Below are 13,700 nucleotides of genomic sequence, written 5' to 3' on the forward strand. Positions count from 1 at the left end.
ACAACACACACAACACACACACTCACACACACAACACACACACTCACACACACAACACACACACTCACACACTCACATACACTCACATACAACACACACACTCACACACAACACACACAACACACACACTCACACACATACATACACTCACACACAAACACACACAACACACACTCACACACAACACACACACACAACACACACTCACACACAACACACACAACACACACACAACACACACACTCACTCACACAACACACACACTCACACACACAACACACACACAACACACACACTCACACACTCACATACACTCACACACAACACACACACTCACACACACAACACACACTCACACACAACACACACACAACACACACACACAACACACACAAACACACACACAACACACACTCACACACAACACACACAACACACACTCACACACAACACACACACTCACACACTCACATACACTCACACACAACATACACACTCACACACACTCACACACACATACACACACTCACACACAAACACACACACAACACACACTCACACACAACACACACTCACACACACACTCACTCACACAACACACACACACTCACACACACACAACACACACTCACACACACAACACACACACAACACACACACAACACACACTCACATACACTCACACACAACACACACACTCACACACACATACACACACTCACACACAAACACACACACAACACACACTCACACACAACACACACAACACACACACACAACACACAACACACAACACACACACACACACACGGCCTACCTGCACAGCAAGAGTGGGCCCCTCCCCTTACCCCCTATCAAAGGCTGGATACCTGCTTTCATGGTGAAAAGACCTAATGAGGTCATGGCCTCCTAACCAAAGTCAAGCTGGAAACCAGCTAACACAAACTAGTAAAGTTCAGAGTCTCCGTAACAGCAAATGAAAACATCTAAGTTCTAAACATCTCTTTTCATATTATGAAACAGGAAGACCCCATGCTGAATGAAAAATGACACTCAGAGACACCAACTCGAAAATGATAAGAATGACATGGTAAGGGAACAGTCACGCACACTTGGTTATGTAAAATATTCGGGCTTATAATGACCCACACACACTAAAAGCCTGGCAGATGGTCTGGACAGCAGACTACAAGGAGCAACTGTGAACTAAAAACTTAAACAAGGGCTCACCCTTGCGCTAATCCTTGTGGCTTCTGGCTTGGATGCTGAAGAAGACTCACCCTCTCTAGGAGCCTGGCGTTTGATCATGCTCCAGTGAGTATATGAACGACACAGAATGGATTTGCTTTTTTTGCTTTTTTTTTTTTTTTTTTTTTTTTGGTGTGGAGGGGGCAGACATAGGAAGACTGGGAGGTGAGTAGGATTGGCTGTATAATGTAAGATTCCCAATTAACCAATTAAAAAATAAAAAGCTAGAGCAAATGATGGAAGGACGGCTCAGCATTTAATGACAAGTACTGGCTGGTCTTTCAAAGGGCCTGGGTTCAATTCCCATGGCAGCTGATAACTCTCTGTAGCTCCAGTTCCAGGAAACTTGATGCTCTTTTCTGGCCTCCTTGGTGTACAGACTTATATGCAGGCAAAATACATATATACAATATATGGGTTCCCCAGAGGTCATCTCAGGTATCTTCAGGGTACTGTTGGTAATTGCAATGGGTTCTAAATTCCAATGGGTTAAAGCCATTACTACTATGGTTAAAACTTTAAGGCAAACAGTAGCAACTGGTGAAGATGCTACCAAGGCCCTGCCCCACCTGACTCCACACCTATGGTTGAAAAATAACTCCACACACACACACGTGTGTGTGTATGTATGTATGTATGTATGTATGTATGTGTGTATAGATGTATGTATGTACATGTATATACTTATTTATCAAATAAAATTACCCTGATCAAACAACACAAAGAAAATAGACTGAAACAAAAACAAAAAACAAAAGCCAGACTCTTTGGGACACATGGCTACTGAAGGATGTTTTCACAGCTAACATCCTCATCATCAGAGTCCAGAAACAAAAGAGCAGGATTTGGAAAGTCAGAGAAATCACGGCTGAATAATTCTGAACTGGGAAGAGCAAGATGATGACAGATTCATGAAAGCCAAACAAGCCTCAAATGATATAAAGCAAGACGTTCACCCAAAGGTGCTTATCATCAAACCTCTGGAAACACTTTCTCTGCAAAGGAAAAGCAGTCTGGATGACTGCGGCCGGTTCCCAGAAGTCACACAGGACAGAAGGAAAGGCACAATTATTTCTCAAATGCTAAAAGGATTAATGAGGGGAAATGAAGGCATTCTCAGAAGAAATAAAACTGAGGATTTGCTACCATAAATATAGGTAGAAAATAATCAATGCAAGATCCCGATGGCCTCCCACCCTCAGGCTATCCCAACTGAGCTTCCCCTTCTCCTTTGGTCTCACTGTGTAGCTCTGGCTGGCCTGGAGCTCGCTATGTAGACCAGGCTGGCCTCAAACTCAGAGCCCACCTCTAAAGGGCTGTGGTTAAAGGCATTTCCTACCAGCCTCTAAGATTTTCTTGTTTTTGTAAATAAAATGGAGAGAGGAGTGGAGCTGGGTATGGTGCACAAAGAGTCCAGGTATGGAAATTGGAGAGTCAAAAGTTCAAGGTCATCCTCACCTACACAGGGAGTTCAAAGTACCCGGGCTAAGTGAGGCTCCATCAAAAAGAAAGGGAAAAGAAAAGTGGGGGTATGGTCCTGTTTTCAAGAACCGTTTTCACTCCTGTGAAACCATTGCATGATGTGTACTTCCTCCTAACTCTAATTAATTTTGGATGAATTTCTAGAAGAAACCTTAGGCTTATATGATATATACATTTCTTTATGAACAATTTTAATATTAACTTCCCCCTTTTGTTGTTATTTTATTTTCCTGAGACAGGGTCTCTCCACATAACCCTGGTTGGCCCAGAACTCACTACGTAGACCAGTCTGGCTTTGAACTCCCAGAGATCCCTCTGCCTCCTAAATGCCAAGATTTAAAGTTATGTGCCATCATGCCCAGATGTTAACTTCCTTTGTAAAGATACACATCAAAGTGAATGGAGAGAGGATGGCTCACTGCTTAAGAGCACTGGCTGCTCTTCCCAGATTCCCAGCACCTACATCAAAGCTCATAACCACCTGTAACTCCATATCCAGGGGATCCAAAACCCTCTGAGAGCACTAGACATGATCAGGGTACACAGACATGCAAAGTAGGTAAAATGCTCATTCATATAAAGTAAATAATAAAAGATTAAAAGGTTCAGATCTACTCACTATCTCAGGCAGGCTGAAGCTCGGAGGAACGTGGTGGTAGGAAAGAGTAAATATATAAGTGCTCCCCCATAGATATCCAATTGTCTTTTCATTTGCTTATATGTAATAGCTTTTTCAAATTGTACAGTAAGACTCAATTGAATGCTAGTCATCTCAGGTATCTTCAGGGTACTGTTGGTAATTGCTCTAAATTCCAATGGGTTAAAGCCATTACTACTAGGGTTAAAACTTTAAGGCAAACAGTAGCAACCGGTGAAGATGCCACCAAGGCCCTGCCCCACCTGACTCCACACCTATGGTTGAAAAGAAATAACTACACACAAGGGCAGAGCTGGTTTCTTCTTCCCACACTGTAGTTTTCAAAGATCAGATTCAGGTCATCGAGCTTGGTAGCAAGCACCCTTATCCACTGAGAGTGATGGCTAAAGTTGTATTTTAAGTTTAAATTACTGTGCTTAGGAGATCTATAAAACGGAAATGCCTCTAACCTATAAGCATCATTTGCCCAAAGATAGTTACCTTCCTGAAGTGCTGGGTGGGGGCTGGTGCTCTCATCTGATAGCAAGCCACTTGTTTTGGCTTCTGTGAACAAGCTTGATTACCTCAAATGCTCAGGATGTGCTTGATTACACATAGGTGGGAGATACATAGGCAGGAAGTTAAGTCAGTATGTATACTTGTCCCCGATTGAATGAAGACAAGAATGTAGCCTGGTGGGTTTTGCCTCTATAAGCCTCTAACTAATGTAAGTCAGCATTGTGCTCTGGGAATCACAGGCATGGGCCTGGCCAGTTTCCATCGTCCTGGCCAGTATTTAATAAAGCTTGCTTCAAATTTGGCACAAATATTGTGATAGTTGTCTCATTCTCACCTGGCAAGGTTAACATGAGCCATCCTTTACCCCAACCCCGCCCACACAGGTGGAGAGAGCAAAGTGGAACTGTTATAGCAGCTGTGAGCATATACAACGTGCTGGAAGTCCTTCATTCAAAAGTATCACTCATGTCCTATCTTGGCCCCACGAGGAAGGGAAAACAGACTTCTACATGTAGATTTCAGATCACACTATATGACGGTTGTAACTAGAATGGCCCAATAATCTTTACCTCATTTCCTGAATTACCGTCCTGTTCTGAAGCTATTGCCACAGACATGAGTTCTTGGCTCGCCCTGGACTGTACACGTCAAGCTGCTGAAAGGCAACCAAAGCATTCCCAACTGTTCTAATGATGGTGGAGCAAACGACGTCCAGTTTGCAGGCTCAGTCCAGCCCTACAGGTCTCATTAAATACCACAAAAGGGAGTCTCATGCCAGGAACCGCAGTATCTTTTGGTTTTCTTCCATGGCATTTTCACACAGCTCTGTCATGCTTATCAGCTGCTACTGCCCTCTCCCCACACTGAGCTCCCGCTCATCTCTGGCTGGTCCCCTCCATCCCCCAATATGGCTTCCCATCATGTCACATGAATTCCATCACTCTCCCTTTTATCTCTAATTCTGACCCTTGAGAAGTAGAGACCAGAGGACGAGAAGCTCAAGATCACCTTCAGGTCCATAACAAGTTCAAGGCCAGCCTGAGCTTCTTGAGACCCTCCCAAAAAAAAAAAAAAAAAAAAAAACCAACACGGACAGACAGACAGACACACACACACACACACACACACACACACACTCAGGACTAACCGTGGTCATTTGTTATTTCTAGTCATATTCTAAAAGAGTAGCACAGAAAAAGAGACTTACCGTCTTTTGAAATTTCACTTCATCCCATGTCTGCAGTCTTAAGATGGACTCATTCATTATTTTTTCCTTGACCATGTTCGCCTTTTCTTTTTCAATCACATCAGCACTGCTGGTCAGGAGGAAGCACTTGCTATCTCGTGCTCTTCCTCTGCCTGCCAGAAAACGTTTTGCGTATTACTGTAAAACTCTGATGTTATGTGAAAACAGATGTGAGAGGTATTTCTAGAATTCGACTTTGATTCACTGCATCCTGCTTTCTAGGGAAGCTGAACCGAAGGGCAGACTCAAACGCAGGTTCCAGCCGGCACATTCAGCAGAGAGATAAAACACCTATGGTGGTTTTCATGGGGCCTCCAACAACACGCTTCTGATTGCACAGCCATATTACCAGCAACACTGATTTACAGATAATCAGGCATGAGCCCTCAGCAATGGCACCATGCATGCCCATTTGACCTTTCTGCAATTTGGAGAGGGGTTTGTACCCCTGGAATGCAGTCGTCAGTGCTGTTGCAGAGACAGATGTAAAGAGATATAATGGGCATTTGAAGGAGCGCTTATCCTAGCTGGAAGAAGTGGGCTACGTGTGGCAGAGACAGAGAAGGACCGAACCTGCAGAGTGGCAGTGTGTGAGAAACTGGACGAGCAGGAAGTGGAGTCTGGCTGGCTGAGCTGCACAATAAACGGAGGAGGATGAAAACCGGATGTGACTGGTGAGTGACAGGCACAGAGATGTTGTTCTGGAAAGGGAATGTGGGGGCTGTGCTTGGGGAAACAAGAAAGAAAAAGGAAGGAAGACTTGGGTCCGAGTACAGGGAGCTACTCACAACAACCGTCAAAGGTCTACTTGCGGACTGGCAAAGCCAGTGGGCATGATATTTTCATGAATATGCCATTGAATGCCGGGCAGGCAGCACCACTGTGGAGAGTCACAGTGGAGTAGCATTGGTAAAACGACAACCACCCAGTCCTGACTAAGTAAGTCATCTTTTAGACCAGTACCAAAGTCAACTGTGCCGTCAATCACACAGTACAGCTCAGGAAAGGAGAAAGGCCAGAGGACAAACACACCCACTGGCCACACGGAATGCGGGCGGGGTGGGAATGACATCAGCTGCCCTCACCTCTGGTTTGGATCATCTTGATGACGTTGCCCACGTACTCATACAGGATGACGAGATTGCACTGAGCAATGTCAATGCCTTCATCAGCGACCGAGGTAGCAATCAGAATATTGTTATCCGCATTGGCTCTGAATGCCTCCAACACACACTTCTGTGCAGGGAGCGTCATCCCTGTGTTGGAGAAAGAGGATACTGAACAGCCCACTCATAAACCGGCTACTAATTAAGAACCATTTAAAACTGGGAAGGTTATTTTCACACACACACACACACACACACACACACACACACACACACACACACACACAGAGCTCAGGTTTCACCATTCACATTAACCTGTGAGCTGGGGACAACTTACTATTTATTGCCCCATTTGACAGATGAAGAGAGTAAGGCACAAACGGTACAACATGCTTCACAAACTAGGAAGCAAAAATGCCACAGATGAGGGACTCTGGAAATGTCCAAACACCAAGCAACCTGTAGCTTTTTAGTAAAAGTTCACATTTTTCCCCCAGGTTAGCTATCAAACGAGAAGGAATCGTCCAGAAAACAGCAATAGCAGAACCACCTTAACCCATTTATTCATTCATCCAACACCCAGTCAGCGGTTATGGGTTATGGCTGGGCAGATAAGAAAATGATGCTTAAAGATTACATTTCTATCTACAAGAATGGTGAGCAGGAAGCCATGGTGGAGGAAGTGGGGTGAGATCTGTAAGATGGGAATGTGGAGGGGAGGGGCACCTCGGGTGCAGATGACAGGGACGGCTGCTCCACAGAAGCAGGAGCTGAGTATGGTCTAAATGCATGACGGAAAGATGCATGAATGCATGGGTGTGTGGGTAGATGTGTAGGTACATGAGGAGCAGACAAAATATCCAAGGGTCTATTTGTATGCCAGTAACAAAGCTTGAAATTCAAGTTGGATTCACTTTGAAGTCCAGCCACATTAGGGTAGTCTCAGACTCGAAACCACACATCCAACACTTGCATCCATTCTGTATTTATGAGATCGAGGAATTCCACTTGGGAAAAGTACAAGAGCAAGGCCCGAGGATGGAGAGAGCGGGAGTGGAAACTTGTTTAAACAGCACTGGCAGGAGGAACAGCGAGGACAGGTCACACAGTGAGATACGACCTGGGACAAGGCTGCCATGAGAACCAGCCACATAGGGTTCTTCCAGGAAATGATAACCTTACTCTCTAGACCACACTTGCTTGAGTTCAGGATTGCCTGGACTGGTTTTTAAAAACTATAAAATAGGCAGTAGATAGGGGGAAAAAATCTACTATGTAAAGAATAGCAGAATGTTTCTATTTCCAGAATTTGGAGAGAGAAATCGGCTTAAGAAGTACTGAGAAAGCAACAGTTGCTGTAAAATTATCTGGCTCTGTGTGTAGGACACAAAAAAGGGCAACTTCCTGCATGCAATGAGACTAGGGTAGCTTTTGGCAGCAGGGAAATGTGCTGGCCTTCTGAGGCACTGCATGTCAGGCAGAGCTCCAGCTGCAGCCGTTCAAGCAGATGCTCCGTGAAGCGAGTCTGCAGACGTGGTTACCATCCCTAATCAGTCGAGTGAAATGAGAAGTGAGTTCATCTGGGCGGGCCTGACCTAGTCTTGTGACCCTTTTTGAAGGAGGGTTTAGGCCTTCCCTGAGTTCAGAGAAGCAAACGGTTCAGGGGTCAGGGTTCCAAACAGCTCATGATCTCCTCCTCCTGATTAATGCCCTACAGGTTTCAGACTTGCACTGCCAGCCTAATTGTGTGTTCATTTTCAAGACATCTCTGTACGGATATAAACACACAGCTGGGTATGATGGCATGGGGGACATTAATTCCCAGCACTCAGGAGGCAGAGGCAGGTGGAGCTCTGAGACATGGAGTGAGTTCCAGGAGAGCCAGGGTTACACAAAGAAACTCTATGTCTAAGTGCATAAACAAACAAACAAGCATACTTACATACATATGTATAATTTAGCAGCTTTATTTCTCTGGTTGAGCTCTAACTGATATAAACACTAAAACAATGCCGTGTGGGATACATTTTATATACTTAGCATACTAAACCTAATTCACTGGGCGTAAATACCTGTTGCCTGGTTTGTTCTGCCACGTCCAGTCAGTATGCCAGGTTTTAGAAAACTCAGTGCAGGATTTTCTTCAATCCATTTCTTCAAAGCCTAAAGGTGAAAAGCAATGGCCAGTTGAACACACTTCCTGTAAACTTTAAACCTTGCACCAATTAGATTTATTGAATGCATATACAGAAAGAGAATGCAATTGAAGATACAAATAGATTTCAGACTGACAAACCCGAAATTCCAAGCAACAATCCATTCTAGTGATACAGAAGTCTGGCTCATTACGTCTTAACTTATGAGATATTTTAAGTGATTAAAGAGACAAGCTTTCAGACACAGAATAAGTGAATTCAGCAAGACTTTAAAGTGAAAGGTCAAGATGTGTAAATCATTGCACAGTACATAGCAGCAGCCGGCAGCTGTGACTTGAAGATCTGTGTGCTGTGTGGAGGTGTACACGATGACCATGTTGGTGAGGAATGTGCATGTGTGTGTACATGCATGTGGAGGCCTGAGGTCAACCTCAGGTATCATGCCTGAAGAGCCACCCATCTTAGCTCTGTGTGAGACTGAGTTAACTCCTTGGGACTTGGGCATTGCCAGTTAGGCTAGTTGGCCCACACACGGGTTGTGCTTAACTCTGCCTCGAAGGCTGGCATTACAAGTATGCTCTACTGTACCTGGAATTTTGGCCAGGTTGTTGAAAGCCAGGCTGACACCTGTACTTTAGACACTTTACTGAGATGTCTTCCCAGCCCACACTGAGAACTATTTGTAAGCACAACTTCAGAATGACAATACTAAAATTAATACCTAGATGTGAGTCTGACAAAATGTTCACAGGACCTCTATACTAAAAATGACAAAGCACTAATAAAACACATGGGTCTAATAAATATTAAAAAACACAAAGCACTAATAAAACACTAATAAAACAAAGGGGGGCTGGAGAGATGGCTCAGTGGTTAGGAGAACTGGCAGCTCTTCCAGAGGACCTGAGTTCAATTTTCAGCACCTACATGGCAACTTACAACTGTGTGTTAACTCCAGTTTCAGGGAATGTCATTCCCTCACCCTGGACACTGTGGGCACTGCATGCACATGGTATACAGACATACATATAGAAGATACCCATATATGTTTAAAAAAAGGACAGCACAGATCACATGACAAGCAACCTTTAACGGCTTCCACATCCTATATTCTAAAAAGACTCTGTAGCTTCTCTCTGAAATATGGGCAATGTGATGTTGGGATATCAATTCCAAGTTTATAAAATGACAGTGACTGTCTACTTGGACCTCTTCTTCTCAGTCTCTCATATTACTCACTGTAGGCAGGGGCAGCTGCCATGTTGGAGGCACAACTTTTCAAGCCTGCCAACAAACCTGCAAAAGGAGCTGAGAGGTCGGTCCTGAGGCTTGAGCTGACAACAGCCTCATGAGACCTTGAGGTATAAATATCCGGTCATTCCCAGACCCTGACCCATGGATTTTATAAAATAATAAAGCTGGAAATTTTCTGGCTCTGGCTTTGTAGGTAATTTTCTACACAGCAGAAATAATGAAGGAACAATACATAAACAGAGAAATATGCTATGGCTTCAGTCTCAAGACTCAAGACTGTTAAGATGGCTTTCTCCCCATAGCCACAGATTCAGTGTAAGCTCAAGAAAGATCCCAGGAGGGGCTGGGGATTTAGCTCAGTGGTAGAGCGCTTACCTAGGAAGCGCAAGGCCCTGGGTTCGGTCCCCAGCTCCAAAAAAAAAGAACCAAAAAAAAAAAAAAAAAAAAAAAAAAAGAAAGATCCCAGGAGACATTTCTTATAGACGTAGGCAATATGATTCAAAATGCACATAAGACAATGGAATGGGGCTTTAAAAGCTTGGAAAAGAGTTAAAGTATTTACATTGTTTCATTTCAAGTTGATTAGAAAGCTAGGGGACTCATAACTGTGGAATGGATTCAAGATTCAAGAATTGATGTTTAGGCAGCAGCTCTCTGCTCCCAGGCCACGTGGGAGGGGGGCCTCGCCGCCTGGTCGGGTGGGCGCTCCTGGGGCTGCGGAGCGGGGGGGGGGGGGGGGGACCACCGGCACTGCCCGCCCCTGCCCACATCCCGGAGGAAATTGTGTGGGGCCTCTGGGTTCCCGTGGGGGAGGGCCCGGGAGCAGCGGGACCCCTGCGCCTGGGACAACGCCGGAGCCTGGAGGAGGCAGACCGGATGGACGGTTCTCTGCACCCAGGTCCCGTGGGAGGGAGAGCTAAACCTACAGAGAGGCAGACGCGCCTGGGAAACCGGAAGAGACTGCACTCTGCACACACATCTCGGACGCCAGAGGAGGGCACCGAACACCATCTGGAGCCCTGGTGCACGGAGGCTCCCGGAGGGGGCGGCGCATATCTTCCTGGTTGCTGCCGCCACAGAGAGCTCATGGGCAGCACCCCGTGAGCAAACTTGAGCCTCCGGACCACAGGTAAGACCAACTTTTCTGCTGCAAGTGACCTGCCTGGTGAACTCAAGACACAGGCCCACAGGAACAGCTGAAGACCTGTAGAGAGGAAAAACTACATGCACGAAAGCAGAACACTCTGTCCCCATAACTGGCTGAAAGAAAACAGGAAAACAGGTCTACAGCACTCCTGAAACACAGGCTTATAGGACAGTCTAGCCACTGTCAGAAATAGCAGAACAAAGTAACACTAGAGATAATCTGATGGCGAGAGGCAAGCGCAGGAACCCAAGCAACAGAAACCAAGACTACATGGCATCATCGGAGCCCAATTCTCCCACCAAAATAAACATGGAATATCCAAACACACCAGAAAAGCAAGATCTAGTTTCAAAATCATATTTGATCATGATGCTGGAGGACTTCAAGAAAGACGTGAAGAACTCCCTTAGAGAACAAGTAGAAGCCTACAGAGAGGAATCGCAAAAATGCCTGAAAGAATTCCAGGAAAACATAAATAAACAAGTAGAAACCCATAGAGAGGAGACACAAAAATCCTTGAAAGAATTCCAGGAAAACACAATCAAACAGTTGAAGGAATTAAAAACGGAAATAGAAGCAATCAAGAAAGAACACATGGAAACAACCCTGGATATAGAAAATCAAAAGAAGAGACAAGGAGCTGTAGATACAAGCTTCACCAACAGAATACAAGAGATGGAAGAGAGAATCTCGGGAGCAGAAGATTCCATAGAAATCATTGACTCAACTGTCAAAGATAATGTAAAGCAGAAAAAGCTACTGGTCCAAAACATACAGGAAATCCAGGACTCAATGAGAAGATCAAACCTAAGGATAATAGGTATAGAAGAGAGTGAAGACTCCCAGCTCAAAGGACCAGTAAATATCTTCAACAAAATCATAGAAGAAAACTTCCCTAACCTAAAAAAAGAGATACCCATAGGCATACAAGAAGCCTACAGAACTCCAAATAGATTGGACCAGAAAAGAAACACCTCCCGTTACATAATTGTCAAAACACCAAACGCACAAAATAAAGAAAGAATATTAAAAGCAGTAAGGGAAAAAGGTCAAGTAACATATAAAGGCAGACCTATCAGAATCACACCAGACTTCTCGCCAGAAACTATGAAGGCCAGAAGATCCTGGACAGATGTCATACAGACCCTAAGAGAACACAAATGCCAGCCCAGGTTACTGTATCCTGCAAAACTCTCAATTAACATAGATGGAGAAACCAAGATATTCCATGACAAAACCAAATTTACACAATATCTTTCTACAAATCCAGCACTACAAAGGATAATAAATGGTAAAGCCCAACATAAGGAGGCAAGCTATACCCTAGAAGAAGCAAGAAACTAATCGTCTTGGCAACAAAACAAAGAGAAGAAAAGCACACAAACATAACCTCACATCCAAATATGAATATAACAGGAAGCAATAATCACTATTCCTTAATATCTCTCAACATCAATGGCCTCAACTCCCCAATAAAAAGACATAGATTAACAAACTGGATACGCAATGAGGACCCTGCATTCTGCTGCCTACAGGAAACACCTCAGAGACAAAGACAGACACTACCTCAGAGTGAAAACAACTTTCCAAGCAAATGGTCAGAAGAAGCAAGCTGGAGTAGCCATTCTAATATCAAATAAAATCAATTTTCAACTAAAAGTCATCAAAAAAGATAAGGAAGGACACTTCATATTCATCAAAGGAAAAATCCACCAAGAGGAACTCTCAATCCTAAATATCTATGCCCCAAATACAAGGGCACCTACATACGTAAAAGAAACCTTAATAAAGCTCAAAACACACATTGCACCTCACACAATAATAGTGGGAGATTTCAACACCCCACTCTCATCAATGGACAGGAGCCAGATGTGGATCGCTCCTGAGAGACACAGCCAGAATACAGCAATACAGAGGCGAATGCCAGCAGCAAACCACTGAACTGAGAATAGGTCCCCTGTTGAAGGAATCAGAGAAAGAACTGGAAGAGCTTGAAGGGGCTCGAGACCCCATATGTACAACAATGCCAAGCAACCAGAGCTTCCAGGGACTAAGCCACTACCTAAAGACTATACATGGACTGACCCTGGACTCTGACCCCATAGGTAGCAATGAATATCCTAGTAAGAGCACCAGTGGAAGGGGAAGCCCTGGGTCCTGCTAAGACTGAACCCCCAGTGAACTAGACTGTTGGGGGGAGGGCGGCAAGGGGGGGAGGGTTGGGAGGGGAACACCCATAAGGAAGGGGAGGGGGGAGGGGATGTTTGCCCGGAAACCAAAGAATTATTATTAAGTATTAAATAAATTTAAAAAAAAAAGAAAGAAAAAAAAGGAAAAACGCTAAAATATAAGATTTAAAAAAAAGAGGAAGCAATTTAAAAACAAAAAAAAAAGAACTGATGTTTAGATCAAAGCAACAGATGTGCAAATCAATAAGAAATAGGAATAAGTCCATCCAAATATAGTCAGGTGGTTCTTCTAAGCTACAAAAGTAATTCAATAAAGGATTGCTTGTCAACAGATAATAGGATGTACAAATCCAAAGGAAAAATGAAATCACTTAACTATACTTCACATTAACACAAACATTCAAAAACTTCTAGATGACAACAGAGAAAAGACTGTGACCTTAAACTCAAGCCAAAGCCAGAAAAATGGGCCTGAAAGATTCAGTGCGCAGAGACACTATTATGATAATTAAAAAGCAGGCTCTGAGCCGGCAGAAAACACTTCAAGTTGCCTGTCTCACAGAGGACTGTTTTTGGCCAGCCTGCAAAAAGAGTCGTAAAAACTTAAGCACCAATGGTGATCTCCTTTTTTCCCAGAACTGGGGACTAAAGTCACGCATGCTAGGCAAGCGCTTGACCACTGAGCTGTATCTCCAGCCCTCAGCCCAATTTTAAAA

At 44.2% G+C, this 13,700-nt stretch overlaps 1 protein-coding gene across 1 annotated transcript in view; it reads right to left on the reverse strand.

Annotated features, from left to right (window-relative positions):
* The window catches only part of Rig1 (RNA sensor RIG-1), a 49,549-nt gene that overhangs the window by 5,684 nt on the left and 30,165 nt on the right, over window positions 1–13,700 (reverse strand). The window contains 3 exon segments of the mRNA NM_001395071.1: window positions 5,094–5,245; window positions 6,218–6,388; window positions 8,311–8,401. Of these exon segments, the coding sequence (NP_001382000.1) occupies window positions 5,094–5,245; window positions 6,218–6,388; window positions 8,311–8,401 (414 nt within the window).

This window comes from Rattus norvegicus, chromosome 5, assembly GCF_021556685.1.
Source record: "Rattus norvegicus strain SHRSP/BbbUtx chromosome 5, alternate assembly SHRSP_T2T, whole genome shotgun sequence".
NCBI lineage: Eukaryota > Metazoa > Chordata > Mammalia > Rodentia > Muridae > Rattus > Rattus norvegicus.